The sequence below is a fragment of the Melospiza georgiana genome, chromosome 10 (assembly GCF_028018845.1).
Source record: "Melospiza georgiana isolate bMelGeo1 chromosome 10, bMelGeo1.pri, whole genome shotgun sequence".
Lineage (NCBI taxonomy): Eukaryota > Metazoa > Chordata > Aves > Passeriformes > Passerellidae > Melospiza > Melospiza georgiana.
In genome coordinates, this window is record NC_080439.1 from 11,839,531 (window position 1) to 11,859,524 (window position 19,994).

The 19,994-nt window shown below is 37.3% G+C and overlaps 1 protein-coding gene across 4 annotated transcripts in view; it reads left to right on the plus strand.

Moving 5' to 3' along the window:
• The window catches only part of OPA1 (OPA1 mitochondrial dynamin like GTPase), a 49,409-nt gene extending 29,648 nt beyond the window's left edge, over nucleotides 1-19,761 (plus strand). For all 4 annotated transcript variants that reach the window (XM_058030942.1, XM_058030944.1, XM_058030943.1 and 1 more), the window contains 4 exons: nucleotides 215-308; nucleotides 628-738; nucleotides 17,262-17,339; nucleotides 17,859-19,761. In XM_058030942.1, the coding sequence (XP_057886925.1) occupies nucleotides 215-308; nucleotides 628-738; nucleotides 17,262-17,326 (270 nt within the window). In that variant the 3' untranslated portion in view covers nucleotides 17,327-17,339; nucleotides 17,859-19,761. The remainder of the gene's footprint in view (nucleotides 1-214; nucleotides 309-627; nucleotides 739-17,261; nucleotides 17,340-17,858) is intronic.
• The last annotated feature ends 233 nt before the right edge of the window (nucleotides 19,762-19,994 follow it).

The window sequence follows — 19,994 nt, forward strand, 5'->3', positions numbered from 1 at the left end:
TGCAGTGCATTAAATAAGGCTGATGTGGTTCCTGTGAAGTATTTTTGATGTGTTTCCTTGTTACCTACACCAGTAATTCTGAGGGAATTTTGTGCAAGGCCTGGATATATATACATGAGGTTACAGTTGCTGCTAAAAGTGTCAAGGGATTCTTGTGTGTGTAGGATGTTCAGTGGACACCAGGGGTCTGACCCCACAGGTTCTGTCGTTGCAGCTCGAATGTAATGACATCGTGCTCTTCTGGCGGATACAGCGAATGCTGGCCATCACAGCAAACACCCTGAGGCAGCAGCTCACCAACACTGAAGGTAAGGCTCACTCACTGGAAGGGCTTGAGACAAAAAATTATCTCTTTCTAAAAAAGTCATCCAATTATAATTTTGCTTAGAGGGGAAATACCCTTTGAAATTTAAAAATATTTCTCAAAGAATTTCCATTCTTAATGGCCCAAAGAAGGGGCTTCTGTGTTCAGAAGTTTGCCTTTTCTCCTATCAGGTTATGAAGTATGGTAACATATATTGTATCTCTAACAGATCTTCCCAAAATCCTGTCCTTAGGTCTTTGGAGTTGCAAAAGTGTTGCCTTTCACTTTTTTTTTGGTTGCTTTGTTGTTTTGGTTTTTTACAGTGAGGCGCTTGGAGAAGAATGTAAAGGAAGTGCTTGAAGATTTTGCTGAAGACAATGAAAAGAAGGTGATGCTCCTAACTGGCAAGAGAGTCCAGCTTGCAGAAGATCTCAGTAAGTACACACTCTACAGTGTCTTGGAATAAGCTGGAAATGAAGTAAATTTACCACTGTTCTTGAGAATATTCAGTGTGATGTGGGTTGTTCATGTGCTGGCATTTATTTAATATTATACAGATTTTTCTTAAATATGGTCAGATCTTACTGATTCTAAGGTGAACATAGGTAGTATAGTGAGATAATATAATTTACACTAGATGTAACTTCACTTATATAAATATATTTAAAAAGAGTGGTTAAAACAGAGTAATATTTAAAGGGAGATTCCCCTTCCAGAGGGATTACAGTAGTTTAATGCTCTGGGTAACTCAAAAAGTGCTAGAAAACCATTAGTGTTTTATGATTAATATAATAAAATTTTAAACAGTGAAAGTTTTTAAGGTGACAGTCCAGGTTGAGGTTGTCTCCTGTTGTCTGCCTGCACACCCAATAGATTTTAGACTGACTTGTCTTGCACACACACACCATTGTTTTTTTGGCAGCATTGTGCCATTCTGTGAGACTTCCACTTAAACCCCAGCTGTGCACCTGGTCTGGGAGTGGAAAAAACAGTGCTGTGCAAAAGGGAAAAGAAAAAAACCCTAGTGTTAAATGAAGTTCCTGTAGTTACATAAATACCTGCATGTTCACATCACAGGTGACCATTCTTCTTAGATATCTATTTTGTGTTTGATGTAGAAACTAATTTTTGTCTTAAAATATGACTTGGGATATTTAATTCAGAATAAATTAATATTGTGATTGGTGTTTGTCTTTCAATTAGCAAAGTAATTAGGAAAGTTCTTATATCCAGTGTTCAGTAGGACAGAGAAGTCTGCAATAGCTGTTGGTTACCTAAGTATGAAGCATATTTTTCATATTTTACAACCAAAATGTAATATAAAGTAAATGTTTTGCTTAAAATAAACTCAAAATCTAAGTATTTCTTTTTAATAGTGTCGGTTTGGCCACACTGAAAATACTTATTGCAAGTATTGTTACTGAAATCCCAGTGAATTGTGTTTGTTTTCCTTTAGAAAACATAATATTTTGGAATTGTGAATAGGAGTTTTGGTGATCTAGGGCAAATTGCCTAGGTTTTCTTGACTGATCTCTGAAACAGGTGCTATGAGTGTAAAATTTTCATGATAGGTACATAATTTTTCCAAACATCCTGTGTGGCTTTTGAAATCCTGTATCAACCTTTATGTAAACAGTCTTTTAGAGTAGGTAGAACATGTTTTACAGTGTAAGAGGTTCTCCTCCTCTTTATACATATTGAGGTAAAACGAATGGTAGCTACATAGTAGGATGGAGACTGTTTGAAGGAAAAAATGGAGGAAGTTCTCTATTTCAAGCAGTGCTCCTTGCTTTATTGCTTTGATGCTGGAAGCTGATTTTTTTGGGCTTTTTCCTGCACAAACACTGGTATAGAGGGAACCTTGGTGGTTTTGATTTATCCTCTGGTATTCAGTGTTTTAAAACAAAATTTAAAAACCCTAACATGCCCATGATGTTTAAATTAACATGTCTTTATTTTGCACTGAAATTGACTTAGAATTTTGTATTGTCAACTTTGCTTTTCCCCAGCCTCAGTAATAGGCTCCCATTTCAAAGCAGTGGCAGCTGAGGTCATTATTTTGTAAACGAAGACTAGACCTGTAGGAGCAGCTTGTGTGTGTTCATAACCTGAGGTGTCAGTGCCGTGGTATAAATGCTTGAAGTGTGTAGTTTGCATTTCATAAATTACTGTGTAGCAAAAACATGTCACTGCACTGTATTTCTTTAAATTCACGAGGTCACAGATCCCCTACACATTATTCTAAAGAAATAATTGTTACTCATTACAAAACAATGTATGATGACATGTTCTGCTTTATTGTACCTGTGGGAAGATTTTAAAACTTGCACTGCTTAACTCTGTACTCAGATCAGCTGTGTTCTTTCTGCATGCTTTTATTGCTAAGTGATTTTTATGGGAATATGACTGGAAAGGGGGGATTCTTTGCATCTCCCTTGGTGAATAAAATGCTTTTCTAAGATGCAGAGGATTTTTTTTATACCCCTGAGATAGATTTGAACTCTCAGATGGCTGTAATTTCATTCTAGTAGCACTTTAGTAAAGTTCAGGACTCTCCTAAAGGAAAAAATCCTGACTCTTGTGACACAATTTCATAAAGTATATTGGTATTTTAATTAGGAAGGGCAGTGATCTCCTGAGCCACAAAGTGCAGTCTCTCTGTTCCATGCAGCTGTGTTTATATAACCCAGCTGATTGGAATATCTGGAGCTCTGTCTTCAAACCAGTTACTTGTAGGGGCTCTCTATTGACACTGAAAACATGTTCCAGGATGTCATTCTTCTGGTGGTTACAAATAGACTTCTAATTTCCAGTCGAAATTTGTAAATATGGGGCTGGGATTCACTTCCTGATTAGAAACTCTACTTGCAAATGTAAATTATTTATATACCTGAGGTTGGGATGACTTCTCTTGATGCTGATTATATGGGAACACTGTTTCACTGCTGTTTTATCAGTCTTTTAGTGCTGAAGCACTGAAAGTGTTTTATTGTTTATTCAGGATACTGGTTAATGGCTATTACTCACATGGGTGACTGAGTCTCGTGATGAGAGCTCACATAGGACTCAAAACTTACTTGAGCAGGTTTTGTTGTCTGTGTTCTACAACCTTGAATGGTACTTTAGTCCTATATAAGAATATTCCTTATATGACATTTATGCCCTGAATCTTGCTGCTTCTCACTGTTAATATCTCAAGTATTATTCCAGGTATTTTAAAGAGTGTAAACAGATCTTTGAACAAATTATTAATTTTTCTAGTATACTGAAGGATGCTTTTCTTCAAAAACATGCTTTAAATGTAACATAAATATACTCCTTAACATAAGTATGATCATGATACTTGTACCAGTGAATGGTTACTGAGTTTATGGAAATAAAGAAACCCTAGAATTAGGATCCTTTGGGAAGAAAGGATCATGAGGTGCAAAAAGGGGCAGAGGAAAGTATGAACAGCTGAATTGGGAAAAATGAATTCAAAAATGTCCTAAAATGCAATCACTCTATAAGAATGCTTGCACTGAAAGATACACCTGTGGTTGATGTGTCCAGAGTCCTGACCCTGGCAGTGAGCAGCCGTGGGAACAGCGTAAGCACACAGTAGTTCTTGCCTGTTGTGCTCTCACAGCAGCCCAGTCTGTGGTTCCAAGATTTCCTAATCCTGAGGTAATATCTTTGTGATTAATAGGCATTCATGGAGGGGGTTTTTTTCCTCCTGTGAATTTCTCTAATTGCTTTTTGAACTCATGTAAACTTTGGCATCTGCAACATCCTGTGGCAATTAGTTCCAGGGTTCAACTACACATTGTGAGAAAAAGTACTTCCTTTTGTTTGTTTCTGAGCCACCTGCCAGTTTCATTTGGTTCTCCTTAATTCTTGCACTGTGAAAAACATTCAGTAATCTTTTTCTTTTCATTTTTTTGCCATTCATGACTTCACAGACGTGTATGCTACCTGCACTTGATGTTCTTTTCTCTGACTTGAAAAGTTCTCATGGTGTAGCTGCTCTTTGCATGGATATTTTTTCCTGGTTTCAATCAGCCTTGCCACTCTTCTCCTCTTTCTTAGTTGCACTAAACCCTTTTTGAGGTGAAAGAGCAGACCTTGCACAAAATATTTGGAATGTATCTACATTATGGATTTATACACCTGTGTTATGATGCTTTCTGGGTTTTATTCTGGTCTTTTTACAGTAATTCCTTGTAGTCTGTTTCCTCTTTTGCAAGTTACTGAACAGTGAGATGATGTTGCAGTGATCTATCTGCTACAACTCCCAAGTTCTTGTGTGAAAAGTAACGGCCAGGATGTTTTCCTTTTCTTGTCATGTTTTAAAACTGTAGGTGCAGTTGAGATATATTTATTGTTTTTTTATTATGAGGATTCAGAAACAAGAGTAATTTGCTATCTGTCTCTTACATGTCTGACTGGGTACTGTAGGCTTATTCAGCAGTTGATAGGAACCTGTTTAATGCAGTTGTTCACAACCTCCTTCACAACTCTGGGGCATTATTTTTATTGAAGTTCTTCACCAAAGTTATCTGTCATTTGGGAAACATAGCCCTGACTTGGATAGCTTCACCAGAAATAGGAGGAATTACATTTACTTTCTGATTGGCACCTGCATCTTGATTGTGCTCATTGCTGATGGACAAAATACTTTGATTTGAAATTTATATTTCACACAACTAAGTATTTGCTTAGCTATATCAGTATCTTAAATATGTTCTGTTCCATAAGAAGTAAAATGGGATAGAAGGAGAGCTGAAAGTACAATGGTAAAAAATTAGTATTTTAGAAGAAGAATTTCACAGAAAAGCCTCTTGGCAAGACTGCCCTGTTTGTATTGCAGGCTTTAAGGCACTGCTTTGGGCTGGAGGGAAAATCTAATGGTGGCAAGTCAGTCCCTTCAAATTCCTGCAGCTGTTACACACAAGTGTGTGCACCTCTACACAAATCTTTTCCACTTGCTCTTTGTTTTGGATATTAATTACCTTTTATTTCTACAGTACCTTTGAAAATGGATGAGTCAATATATATCCTTCAATTTTATCAGTGAACATTTGCAGTATTTGCAAATTCCTGTGTTTTCTCCTGTAATTGTGTTTAACTTTCCAAAGTGAATGATATTGAATATTTCTGCAGGCTGCCTCTGAAGTTACTGAAGGTTTTAAATATTCTGTGTATTTTAAAATGGCACTTGGTTGGTTACTTATAAAAGACAATAATTTGAAGTCACACCTTCCCTAGAACTGTATTAATTATGTTCTTCAGTATTGGGCAATAGGAAGATAATACCTAGGTGAAAGGCTTCAACACGAATAATGTGTTTTCTGCTGGTTTATTTTTAACACAAATGACAGACTAGTAATTTCAGCAGAAATGCCTGATAGCACGTGGATAAATCATACCTTTCTGTAAACTATATATAACATGGGAATTGTTGAAAATGTTGAGTTCCCAGTGACACACTTGGCAGGAGCAGCTCCCAGATTGCAGATGTGTCTGTGCCGCCCGTGCTGTTCCCCGCGGCCGGAGCAGCCGGGGCGGGCTCAGGCGGTGCCGGTGCCGGTGCCGAGCGCGGGGTGGCGCTGAGCGGCCGCGGAGGGAGCGCGGGGCTCCCTGAGGGGGCTCCCTTCCCGGGGCTCCCTTCCCGGGGCTCCCTTCCCGGGGCTCCCTTCCCGGGGCTCCCTTCCCGGGGCTCCCTCCCGACTCTCCGCTCCCGCCGCCGGCAGGAAGATGCGCTTGCCTGTCCCCGGTCCCCCTTGTTCTTCACTCCCCCTCGGGGTTTTCTGGTTTGTTTGTACGACATACAATTTATTAAGATTGTAAAGGACGATCATTTTTTTTCTGAGCTCAACATTTCTGCTTAGCAACTGCGTGGAAAGTACTAGTTTAGTAAGCTTTATTAAGAAAAGACTGTTAGGAATTGAATCCTTTAAATTTTTCAGAAAGGAAGTGGATCTTCCAGTGTCTTATCCTAAAGCGAAGTGCCATCTCTGCCTATTGCAGTAGCACCTAAAGCCTGCTAGGTGGTGCACATCGATGTTGAATGCTTCAGGTGAATCCAAGCTTCAGGCAGGCAGCAGCAGCTTTGCCATTCACTTCACTAGACTTGAAATCTCACAGACCCAAACGAAATACATATGTCCTATCTTCATTTATTTCCTCTCCTTTTAGTCCTTTTGGACAGCAAAACTATGAATGTTACAAAGCCACGGGATAAACAAAACATAGTACATGCAAAGCATCTTTCCTAGGTCAGCACACTATTCATCCAATATCCTGTGTCCTCACAAGTTGGAAAAGAAAACCCAGTTCTTCACCAAATTATAAGTAAAACCATGTGCATGGGAGAGTCATTGGCAGGAGGTGGGAATGCCTGTGGAAACTTGATTCTGAAATTGCTAGGAATGAATGTGAATGGATCAGCCTCCAAGTTCATTTGTCAGTAATGTTGACACCTGTACAGGTGTCGTGGGCTAGCTGAGACTTTGTTCTGCACAAAAGCTTTTTGAAACATTTGAGGAGTAAGCCCTCACATGAAGAAAATACAGCTTAGGGCCATTTGTTGCAATTCTGTCATACGTTTGTAAGCTATGAAATGTAATAGTTTGCAGAACTTAATTATTTTCTTGTAAAGACTAAAACATATAAAAACTAAGCAAACCAGTTACAGTGAAATACTTTCAAGTTTTATGTCTAAAGTCATTGGTTTGCAGTCACAGCATTAAATTTTTTATTTACTTTTTCTCTTGTTGAATGTAAGCCATTTGCCAACTTGGAGCATGAATGATTTAATATCATATAGTCATATAATAAACTTGCCATTTTAATGGAGTTAGAAAGCTAAGGTTGGCACTTCCATATGCAAGTTGCTGACTCAGGACCTGAAATTCCTGTGATTTGGCTATGCTGAGTGGGTTCTGTTGTGTCTGTTCTGTGTAACAAACTGGTTTTCATCCAAGTGAGTCCCCTTTTTTGTTATGCATTTATTCAAAGTTGGGGATAAAGTCTGTGAAGAGTACTTTGCATATAATTATTTGCTCCATGGTTACATTTTTTCTTTCATTGCTGTTAGCTGTAGAACACAAATGTTGTGTGAAAGTAGTTCTATACTGTGGTCATTACTGTAGCCTAATTAAATTTCAGTTCCTTCAGATGACTGCCAATCGTGTTTTGATTTGACCTCCATCCTTCATGACATTGTTGATTACATGTGCTCCTTAAAATCAGGCTTTGACTTGACTTTCTAAAGCCTTTGCTTCCATTTGCTCTTCTATTATGAGCTTTAACTCTTTTTTTAAAAGGTCATAGTGTTTCATAGGGGCAAAGCTCAGCTGTAGGGGGAAAGATCTCTCAAATAAGCAGATCATAGGTAATTTTCCTGTAGAAACTAGACAAAACAGCTCAAAAGGCAGTGGTTAGTAGATCTTAGATCAGAAGCAGTATGGTTTTCAGTGTTCACAAGATACAGAGAAAAGGTATAATTTTCAAGATATTTGAAGATAGTCACCCAAATGTCACCCTTGCTGCCCAAAGATAGATATAGGAAAGAGGAAAGCATCTTGGGAAGTGCAAATGGAGGAGTAATTTTATTAGAATCTGATAAATTACGGTTATTTTGTGCTCTTATTTCTTCCACAGTGCCTAAATATTGGAGTTTTAGAAGCTACTTAAGTAAAAATATGGTTACTTCATAGTTGTTAGACAATTCCAGAGGTGTCAGCAGTCTTGCTTTAGTCTCATTCTCCTTTCCCCTGGTCATAGCAGTGAGGAGCACTCACTCATCTCATCCTGGGCTGACAGAACATTACACCAGGAAGACGGTGTGGCCTTCTACCCAGGGAGATGCACAGCAGCCATTTCTCTCTGGGAATCCCCAACAAATCTCCAGCTTCTGTTAAGCATGTGCAGGGAGCTGCTGTCTTCACAGCCCCCTGCCAGCAGCTTCCCTGAGGATGTTGGCATGGCCTTTGTCTTATCAGGGGCTGCTTGTCATTTAGAGCACTCTGGTTTCTGCCCAAATCTCAATCAGTCACAAAGTGTAGGCTGTGTTTCTTAACAAGTTCAGGCTTGTGCTGGTGTCCCCAGTGTGCTGTGGCAGCATGATTCCTGTGCTCCCTTGGAGCTCTGTAGAGGTCCTGGTGCTCCATGACACAGGAACTTGGGGGACAGTGTGCTTGGAATCAGTCTGTATGGTTGTGTCTTTGATTTCCCCTAAGTTTGAACCCAAGCAATATCTCACAGTAGCCTTGCAAACTTCCTGTTAGAATGCAAATTAATTATTTTTGTATGACTATCATGTTTTTAACTCCTTGTAGATAATTTAAGAAATCGACCCAAGCAAGTGTACTTTGATGTGAAAGACACTGGTTAAATGTTCAAGTTCTTTTTTTTTTTTTTTTTTCTCTTGAGTTTTGAGGCAGCAGCGTGGAACTAATGAATTAAAACCAGAAGAATGTGTAGGATGGTCTGTGTGTCAAAGTGCAGATAAGGTAGTTCCTGCTTTGTGTCATGGCAGAAAGTGCTTTAGAAGGCTGCATCTTCTCACAGAGGGAAGTAATCCTCAAGGGAGAGCATACATCACTTGCAGACATCCTGTGATGGAGTGATGGTTTACTTAACTTAAGAATCCCAGATGACCAAAGCCTGTCTGCTGTGATTTCTTAGTTATTGATGAAGAGTTAGGCACTGATGTCCAGGTCCTAAAATGGATCCTTACAAAGTTCACCACATTTGTCACTGACTAAAAGAAGCCTATCACTTAAAGTTGACATTGAAAAATAGTGATAAACTGCTACATGAATAATGACATGTTTAATGCCTATTAATCTTTCTCTAGACCCATGTCTCTTGTACTACAGGGTCATTGTGGTGTTGTCTGCTGAATTTATTTTTTTTCCTAAAATTTTCTGAATGATGCAATGATCAAAACATCTAATTGGATGCTATTTTCTCTTTAGTACTGGTTCCTTGTGAGGGTACTTATTAATCAAAATTTAAGTACTTATCATGGAGAGATTTACTTATCATGGGAGATTTACTATTGGTATAAATTACAGGCTTGTAAATGGACCAGTATATGTTTTTGTTCTAAAGCAGTATGGAGCTGTGGAATGTAACATTCCCATTTCCAAAAGCTGGAGAGGTCAGTGTCATGTATGTTGCACATTGTCAATTGTAGTGGACTCCACTTTGCCCATAGGAATGATAGCAAAGAAAAAAATAATAGAACCATTTGGATAAGGCAACTCAAATTCCTGACTATTAAACATTGTTATGGTCTAAAAATTCATCTAATCGCCTTTTCATTTTCTGCCATATTCTAGAGACATTTTAACTTAAATAATCCTGATGGCATGTTACTTCATTAACTAATTACTGAGTATGCTTTCTTTTGGGTGGAGAAACACCCAAAAATCTATCAGTTATTTTCTATGTTAAAGTCTTCACAGTTTTATAGCCTTAAGGTTACAGTAGCCTTTACATAAGTAGTTTATCTTCATCACTGTGTATATCCTTTCTGCATAAGGAAAAGTTTCTCTTTTGTTACATCACTGGATATGTGAGGTAGTATTTCTGATTTGCCTCTATGCTTTTCACTATTTGCACACTGAAAAATGAGCATCACCATGTTCTGATTCATTCTAGTTTAACAGTTTAGATTTGGAAGTTCAGTCTTCTTGTATCTGTAAGTCTGATTCAAAATATGAGATTGTTTTATAAGGTTGCCTTGTCATTCTGCTGCTGTGCTCTTTCCAGCTGTCCAGTAAGCAACACAGCTAAGTTCTGTTGAAAGACTGAGTTGTTAGAGCAGTTTTAATTAAAACATCTGAGATGGAGACAGAGGACTGAAAGATGCCCAAGTCCTACCTTAATATTGCAGACCTTGTGACTCTCATAAACTTGCAACTTTATACAGGATAATGATCACTGGTACATTAGGCTAACCTCAATGACAGTGTAGAAATAGTTTGTGACCTCACATCACTGGTAATATTTTGTTTCCTTCTGTAGATGAGCAGGATTTCCATGAGCATGAATAGCTCATGGAAATGTCTGTTGTATAAAGTCAGTAGTCTCCATAATTGTCAGTTTTGCTTTAGCCCCATAGCTCAGTTCTCAAATGCTCTGTCAGAGACAGGATTTCATGCTTACCAGCCTGAGGAGCCCCAGGGATTGCTCCAAGAAGCTCAGCCAGCTTCTGTTCTGTTCCACCAAAGAGGGAAAACGTGTGGCCAAAACTGTTTTGTTAAACTGAGAGCTCTGGCCAGTGAATCTGGAGCAGCTATAGATCAAGACATTGATTATTAATCTACTATTTCAACAGCACAATACATAGTTCTCATTTCTGGGGCTAAAGATCTTGTTAGTAATACTAAAATATTGTTGCAGTGCTCCGTAGCTTGCAAAAATAGCTGAAATGTTTTCAGACAAGCTGCTTCTGCTGCTGCTGCCTGGTTATCTTTAGTGTGAAATAAAGGTAATACTGTTTCCTACAGGCTGCTGACAGCTTTGTTCAGGTGTGCTATGAAGGGATTAATAATTCATATGATAGTAATACCTGTAACAAAGTAACTTCAGTGATGGCAGCTGTGACTTGGGGTTTTTGTCTTGATTTTATTATATTTCTACATCAGGCTAAATATACAATTTGAAGGTGATCTGTTCCTATTTAATAGGTGGATTTGCCTACAACAGGGAAAACAAAACTGTATCTTTGTAGGAAACAGGGTCCTTGACGTTTTCTCCTGTTATGGCCATGCAAAAGGAGATCAAACTGGATGCAAATTCAAATGTTCTGATAGCAACACATATAAAAAACAGAACATTCAAGGACAGGTACTACCATGTAGCATCAGTTGGCATCTTCATTCAGTCTAACTACTGGTAACTAATGACCATGCCAGCTACATTCTGCAAGCTTGCATTTTAAAGGCTGTATATTCTTCATGATTCATGGATTTACTATATGAACTACTATAAATTCCATTTAAACTTTTCAGGATTCTGCAGTGCTTTTATTACACTAATGAGCTAATTGTTTAAGAATCATTCACATGATTCATCCTCCTGCTCAGCCTTTTTTAAAAAAAACTTTTAGCTGCTGAAACTCTCTTGACAAACAATATTTATAGCAGTTTGACAGCAGGATGAAGAACAGCGTTTGTCTTTGTAACAGCTTAAAGAAAAGACCTTTCCAGCACCCAGCCATGCAGTTACAATCTTGACCTCTTTCTTTTGCTGGGAACATACATACAGCATACAAGCAGCACCTCCCATGTGTTTTCTTGACCCTTTGACTGTCCATTCACTTCCCATCTGTTTTGCAGCCTTAAAGGAACAGAGGGGGCCCTCTACTTATAAATCTGTCTTTGCAGCTGACAAATTATGTTCTGTCTCTTTAATGGCAGCCTGGGTGGTTTTGCCTTTTTTTTTCCTTCTTCCCCCTTAAAACTTTAGCTTTCCTCTCAGTCTTATCCAGAGGAAAATATGGTATGTGAACAAGAGGAAACTGGCAAAATATGTGATAGGTAGTTTCAAAGGATTTTCTAAAATTCAGCAGGACATGACCTTGCAGTGATCAGGGAATTATGGCAGTGTTTGCACAAAGCAGGAGTAAGCGTGTTGCTGCAGGTAACTGTGGCTGGGAAATCTGCTTTCTGAGGCATTATTTGGAGTGCCTGGGAGTGTGCTATCTCATACCATTTTAACAAGAACTAAAGCTTGCACATGGCCCTTAGAAAATCAAGGAATGTGGCACAAAAGGCTGAACTCCAAAGAGATGATTCCTCCCTCCCCCCTTCTCCACCTGACTGTTCATAGGGGTTTGTACAACTATGGAGTTTGTGTTTTAGATAGCCCTAAGGTAAAAATCAGCTTTCAATAGAAAACTTTGGATTGACATCTCTAGTTTTAATGGTGTATTTCTGGGCATTGTGATGAATTCTGACTGACAGGGCTTTCCTTTTTACTAGAGGAAAGATGATGCATTCACAGCAGTAAATTCCGAATTTCTGCCTCTGTGGTTAACTAACCATAACATAGAAGTAGCACAGCAAGCAGCGAGAATGTTTATAGGCAAGGAGGGGATTAAGAAAGGAAGGAAGATGGGGGAAAAAAAAAAAGTGAAGGGGAGAACTCAAGTCTAAACACAATCCAGAGCAAAAGGAACAACAACCATGAGCTTTCAAATATCAAAGCCATGTAAACATGAGTTGGAGACAGAAGTCACTTTAATGTAGAACAGGAGGATTTATTATAAGATATTAACACATTTTTGTGGTCATTTCATACTGTAGGTTTCATCAAAGTACAAAATAAAAATGAATTTTTGTCCAGAAAGATCTTAGAATTTTTTTTGTTGCTGCAATTGAAATTTTATATCATATGTGCACATTTGTAATTGGGAAGGGAAAGCTTTTTGATTTGCCCAAAGTACTCATGTACTCTGGCACAGACAGACGTGAACATTTTTAAAATTCTGTGCTAAAATTATTGGTTCTTTACAGGTGAATGTGTATTTGAATGTCTCAAAATAAATTTATCTTCAAAACCATAAGCAAGACAGGTTTTGTGGGCAGAGGCCACGTCTCTTAGTAAACCAATTAACACAGCTGGAAAACACAAGAAAACCTTTTCTTGCCTGTAGGAGTGTGTTTGAAATAAATCAGTAATATACTTTGCTTTTGTAATTTGTGTTTCTTATTTGGGATTATTTGGCCTTACATCAGGAGATTTGCTTGATAAGTTGCTTCAGCTGTTTCATTTTAGCACTGTTTATTGCTAGCTAAGCTTGGTATCTCAGGCAGCAATCAGAAAGCAAACCTTCCTTGTAAGACTGAATATTTCAGGGGGGTTCCCTTCTGGCCAGGCTGTGATAGCAGGAAAAGCAAACTCTATCTGTGCCTGTGTCTTTCTGCATTCACAGTGTATTCCAAATCCTCATTACAGTTCAATTAGTCTGGTTTTGAGCCTTTTAGATTTGGGATCACAGGATTAATGAAAAGAAAATGAGCGGGTAGTAATATCATTTCATATGGAGATAAGGAGGGACTGAGCATGAATGAGGATCTCGAGACATCTGAATAAAGAATTTCCTCATTCTGTCAGTGAAGTTTTATGGGATATGGAGGGAGGATTATGGGAATATTCATGACCAGATCAAGAGGCATAATGAGTTGATGTATGAACCAGCTTATCTTTTAGGTAAACATGGGGTAAATGGGAAATAGAATAACCATTCATGGCCCCTAGGCCTCTGGATTTTACTGTTCTAAGATGGAAACAAGGGTTTAGTTACAGTTATTCTTCATTGATTTAATTTGATTTTTGATCAGTGTTTAACAGGTGCTGGAAGAATTGCTTATTTGTAACTTTAGGTCTGCATTCTAGAATCCACTGTAAGCAATATGTGTATTAAAACTTACTTAGTACCTTGTAATAAGTGTAGCACTTTTGTTAAAGTCCCCTTTGTGACATGGGAGCATTGTATAAAAGAGCTTGGGTAGTTCAACCAGTTACAGAAGTAATTTGCTAGCAAGCTAAATGCTTTTAATCTGTGGTTTACTTATCCTTGGAAAAACACAGTATCATAAGACATAGAGCAACAGGTCTCTAAATCTACCCCTATTCTGCAGTGAGTGTTCTTACCTGAAACCCAGATGCTTTTCCATGTTTGGCATGCTGATAAACTTCCCTCAAAACAGAATGTACTGTAATTTACAAGTATAAATGATAAATAGCTTGATCTAAGTGTCAATCAAAACCCTGCAGCTGTGGGTGCAGAGCTTGTGCATTTCACTTTCCCTGAAGTTGGATAACATCTGATTCTTGAATTGTGGGAATGAATAGTTGTTCCACATACAAAGTGACATGGTGCTGATGAAACTGTGGACAGTTACCCACAACTGCAGGGCCTGCACTTGCACTCCTCTATCAGAATTCTATCCAAGCATTTATATTTACTATTTATTGAGTGTTGTGTAAATGCATTACTCTGCCCTCAGCCTATTTCAAAAGTGAACCAGTCCAGCAGACTGCTTCTGTGAGCTACAGAATGGACTTGCAGAAGTGTGTTACAGGTTGCCTGGGATCTGCTGCTGCAAAAGGCTTTAGCATGGCTAAAAATACAGGGCATGGCATGAATAATTGCAGCTATTTGGCACTCATTGTAACTGTTCTTTTTTAAGAATAGCCAGCATATTATTTCAAAGTATTAAATTACCTCAAGACCTCATAATTACTACAGTTAAGTAATCATTTCAATTCAGTCCCAGTGTAAAAATTAATAAAGTGCTCATTGTATGCAGTCAATTTTAGTATACATGTTCTCTGAGCAAACACAGCTGATTCAGTATATTCTGGTGGAATACATATTTGCTATTTTGTTATTTTAATATGCCTTAATCAGAAAATTAGAATAGATTTGTTGGCACAAAACTTTTTTTAAGGGTGAAATAATAATTACAGGGTTTTGCTGATGCTATTAATTTTCAGAGCTGGAATATTTCATTAGCAAGAGGTTGAGAAAGGAAAATACTTGCATTTAATACTGCTAAATCTGCCTGCTTTCACTGGGTCTAATGGCTTGATCAATACATAGAACACACTTGGGAAAACATGTTGCAATTAGGAAAAAAAGATGCCACAGAAAACCACTGAAAGTACAACATAAAGAGGTCTCCTGAGTTGTGAGATCTCATTCCCAGTTATTACAGGCAGCTGCTGTTCATTTTGGAGAGCAGGGTCCAAGATTAATAATTGGTAAACCCAGAATCATTATAGAGTATTTGGGGTTGGAAGGGACAGTAAAGATCATCTCGTTCCAACTTCCCTGCCATGGTCGGGGGCACCTTCCAGGTTGGTCAAAGCACATGCAGCATAGTGTGGGCAAAAAATAAGTTATTTCTGTCCAAAACAGTAAAATGTTATTAGAAAGGCTGATTTTGTAGACATTCATAGAGCAACAGTATTGGAAGCTGAGCTAAATAAGTTAATTAATGAAATTGCCTGAATTAATGCCATAGAAATAATATTTTCTATACACTAGATATTTATATACTGGCATGCAATGCATTTTTTTTCATTTAAAAAGATAGTAGTGAAAACACTTTGAATGTGCTCAGTAAGTGATCATGGGACTACCTTTTGTTTTTCATTGATGGCTTTCAAAGGTTCTGCTGAACTGAATCAGAATTAATTTTTTTTAACCTGGTAAAAGTCAGCTACTACTGTTTCTTAATTGCCAAGGTAGAGCTTTTGCCCTCACACTGACTGTAATCTTCATTTAATATCAAAGTACCTTAAGAGAAAAAAAAATCAGCTGAAATTCAGTAAGCTGCTTTGGTGTTTTCTATAGGACTTGAGTGTGATTCAGCTTCACTGTACTTGTGTTTGTAGATAAGCCCCAGTGGGGAGGGCATGCTGAAGTGTTGAAAGTGTCAGAGGCTTACCCTTCATCACCTCCGAGCTGCAAGATAAAGAGAGAAGCTTGAGGTCTCTTCATACTCATGCAGGCTATTTTCCATACTTTATTTCAAATGCTCACTAAAATTCTCCACTTCTCTTAGAACAGGACTGTAGGGATTTGTTGAGTTGTTGTTATTATTATTACTCTTAATCTCAAATGGATTTTATGTTTGTTTGTGGGGTTGTCATCTTGTTAGATCAAACTTTCAGTTCCCATATCTACATTAGTGTGTTCTCTTTAGAAGTCATTTTTTCTACTTTTGCTTACATATCCCATTTAAAGCTGATTGGTTTATTTTTAGTTTTGTTTTGCTGTTACTTCAGCTCAGCAAAGTTGATAACATATGGTATTGATAAAGAGGAGAAAAAATAAAAGTTTTTTCAAAAAAGCTCAAACCCTGTATATCAGACAAGGGAACATATGGCTTTAATCCAATAGTATTTTTAGCTTGGAAAAATATATTTGTCTGTGTTTATGCTCATCTAACTTATTTTTATCTGTCCTATTGCTCTCCCCCCATTCCTTCATATTTCTGAAGTGTGTGTTTTTCATGCCTATAATCACACACAGAAGGAGCTTCAAATGAGGATGTGGTGAGATAGAATCAGGAAATCTCACAGGGCTTGGATTCCAGCTGTGTTCTAAATCTTGCTTCATAAGCAATTTAATAAATCAAATAGGTTATATGATGACAAATGTTGTATGGAATTGAAAAAGAGTGGAAAAATGCCTAAACCCTTGGATTTTTTGCAATCTATTTGCCTTTTCATTCCTAGTAACTATTTGTAGTTGTGGTCAAATCTTGTTTTGTTAGGGAAGTAAACTCCTAGATTTAGTTTTTGTATAAAATGAGATTCTGCCCACATCCATCTGGTTACTATTGAAATGCAAGAAAATAAAATGCAAGTTTTAAACATTAATATTGTGCATGCCCTTTGGAGGAGGTGTCCTGAATACTGACATGTGGATCCCTGAAATTCTCTTGGGTGAAAGGGCATGAGCTTTCAACTTTATGTGGAATGATTAGTGGTGTTTGTTACACTTGTTGTGGAGAATGAGGACATTTAGTTAAAGAAGAAAGGGCTAGTGGGCATTATTTAAAACCAAAGAGCTCCCTGTGTGTAACAAGTGTACAGTAGTTCTGCTGTGCATGATCTGAGGGAAATTTCAGGTTTTTGAAATACATTTCTAGTATTGGATTCCTTCAGGAAATTTTTGAATTATTAAATTAGCAGGATAATCTTAAAATATATCTGTAGGAGTTCTTAGAACAGGACAGGGTTTCCTTTTTTCTGATGCACAAAAATGTACCTCTGTAACTGAGAAACAAAATGCTTAGGGTAATATCGATGACAGCATTAATTTTTGTTTGTGTTAGCATGTTTTTGTTAATGTATTTTATGTGGGTTTTCTTTTCATTTGGTGCCTGTCCTCAGGCACTTAATAGTAATAGGTATTTGAACAGGGATCTTTTATTTCCACCAGAAAAAGTTCGGGAAATCCAGGAGAAGCTTGAAGCCTTCATAGAAGCCCTCCATCAAGAAAAGTAGATTGTTCAAGCAGGTAATCATGTTTTGATCATAAAGAGATTGCTACAGTTATCTCATTGCTCTATATAAAATTATCCATTTGAATGCATGTTTTCATACAGACTTTGTGAAAATTCCTATTTGTTTTATTCCATTCTCTGGCTGCTGCTGCTTCTTGCTTGCAATCTGCAGAATGATGCTTGCTGTTTTTACACTACAAGCAGATATGAAACTTCGTAAAAATATAATTACTGACCAGTTATTTAAGTATTGTGAATCATTGTAGGCTATTTGATTGCTCTCAGTTCAATATTTTTATTTGTATTACGAGAATTTTATTCCATAACTAGCTGGAATCAACATTAGTGGAACACTTTTCTATGGAAGCACTTTTGTTCTTTTGTTTTTCTTAAAGACACTGTATATCGTTAGCAAAAATATTTGCATACAAGTAGTTTCCAAATCTCATTTCTATTAATTCTCAAATCCATAAGCTCAAGTGCTGTCATACATTTGTACATATTTTAAAATAATTGTCATTCTGTTTCAACAGCAACTTTACACAAGAATGCAACCTTCTCCAGGATACCATGCACAAAGACTGAATTGAAATGGCTTTTGTGTCCCATTCTCTTTCCTATCTTTTGGGGAGCATCCTGAAATGCTGAAAGAGAAAGAAAATAATGTCTCATGGGCTTGAGAAGTTCAGTTAAAATCCACCTGCTCGTTTAATTTTTGAAGCTACATGCACAGAAGAATCTGATTTGTGTATTAATGAGATAGCTTGGGAGCTTGCTGAAGTTGTACATTTAAGGATTTTTTTTTCCTGAAAGTGGAAAAAAGCTTGTTATTTTTAGTATGTGTCTTGTATGGTAGAGCTGGATCAGATTCATAAAATGATTTTATCTGTTGTCATTTTCTTGCCTGCAGATGATGCTGGGAGTTTGACATAACATTTTAGTATTTGTATGTACATTAAAATGCCCTTATAAGTAATGCCATTTGTATCTGTTATGCTCTGTGTTGAAGCATTTGCTGATCACTGTGGTACAGATTTAAAAGCATTGTATTGACATCCTGAGAGGAAGTGGTGGATTTTGTTAAACTCCTAAACTATTTAGAGATGTCAGCCAAACAATTCTTGTAGTTCTTTCACCTGAAAGCACAGACTGCTATTCAATGACACCTTAAAAGGTTTAGGCTCAGGAAATAATGTCAGCAGCTGGTCCTTTTACCTGTTCTTTCCTGATATATGTTGTTACTTTTGAATGTCAGCCGATTACATTTCATTTCTGGGATTGCACAGACTCAGATTTCCTTGTTAACTCCTCCCTTCACCATAGGTGCAGAGTAACCTGATGGAATAGGTGTGAAATGTAAAAAGAATGTACAATTCCAACTTCTCCTTAAAAAAAGGAAAAAATTAATTAATTAATTTTTACTAATAGCTACTGTAAGACCAAAATCACTTCTATAAGAATGTCATGCACAAGGTCCTTCCACAACCACGTGATGTCTATCACTCAGTAAAATTAGTAAGGTACTGAAAATTGCCTTTCTGTTTTGCCATAGAAATGTTACTTCAGACAGATTTAAGCATGATATAAGCTCTCTGTCATAGGTGCCTGGTGGTTAATCACCACCACATTTCTTTGCCCACACTTTGCCACAAATGATCTGGATACACTTCTGAATACTTGTGTGGAAGAAGGTGTTTGGCCTGAAACAGTTTGTGTTGCAGTTATCTGATTATGTACATTGAAAAACTGACCTGGATTTATTTTCCCTTTTGAAAAGACAGTTGATTTTGATATGTAGAAATGAAAAGAGAGGAATCTGAATGTTTTCCAACAGATACCTTTTGGTTTGCTCTAAGAGGAAACAATACAAAGTTTGGAAAGATGTTCCCCAAATGTTTGGACATAAAATACTCAGCCATGTGGACAAAAAGCTAACATAGAGCTTAAAATTATGTTGAAAGTTTAAATATTTCAGGATGATCTAACTGAATGTTTGGAGATTTTCTGTTCAAAATTAATTCCTGAAAATGAGTGTTTAAGAACTGAAAAATGAAAAAATGGCTTTTGTCATGACCATCCTCTGAAGATAACTTCAGAAACGTGAGTTTGCCCAACTTTGAAGGCAGACACCTTTGTGTATAGCAAGTGAAAGAAGTCTGTACTTTGTAAAAAAAAACCAAACAAAGAAACAAACAAAAACTTTTGCATTTACCTAGAGATCACTGTTTGAAACTTCTGTGTAATGTAAATGTTGCAAAATATCGCATCCAGTGGCCCAATGCTCATTTCTTTTAGTGTGATGTTCCTATGGGTTTAGTTCCAACTTCTCTGTGCTGCTCATCTAAGACTTAGCATGATGTATTCCATGGAAACTAGGTATTTATTGAATAAAAATGTAACTGAAGGAATAATAAAATGTGAGGTTTGAACACGGTGTTATTGCACCTAACTGAGAAGTCACTTTGACTTTCTTTTTCTCGTTGGTTAAGTTGTGAACAAGTGTACATTAATGATACCAGTATATGTTAATGATATCAAATTGTCTGATTGAGAAGAGCTGGATCAGCACCAGGTCAGTGGTGACTGTATCTACTGTTATCTTTGCTATATAAATTAATGTACCATTTATGTAATACATTTAGACAAAGATCTTATATCAACCAGCATAA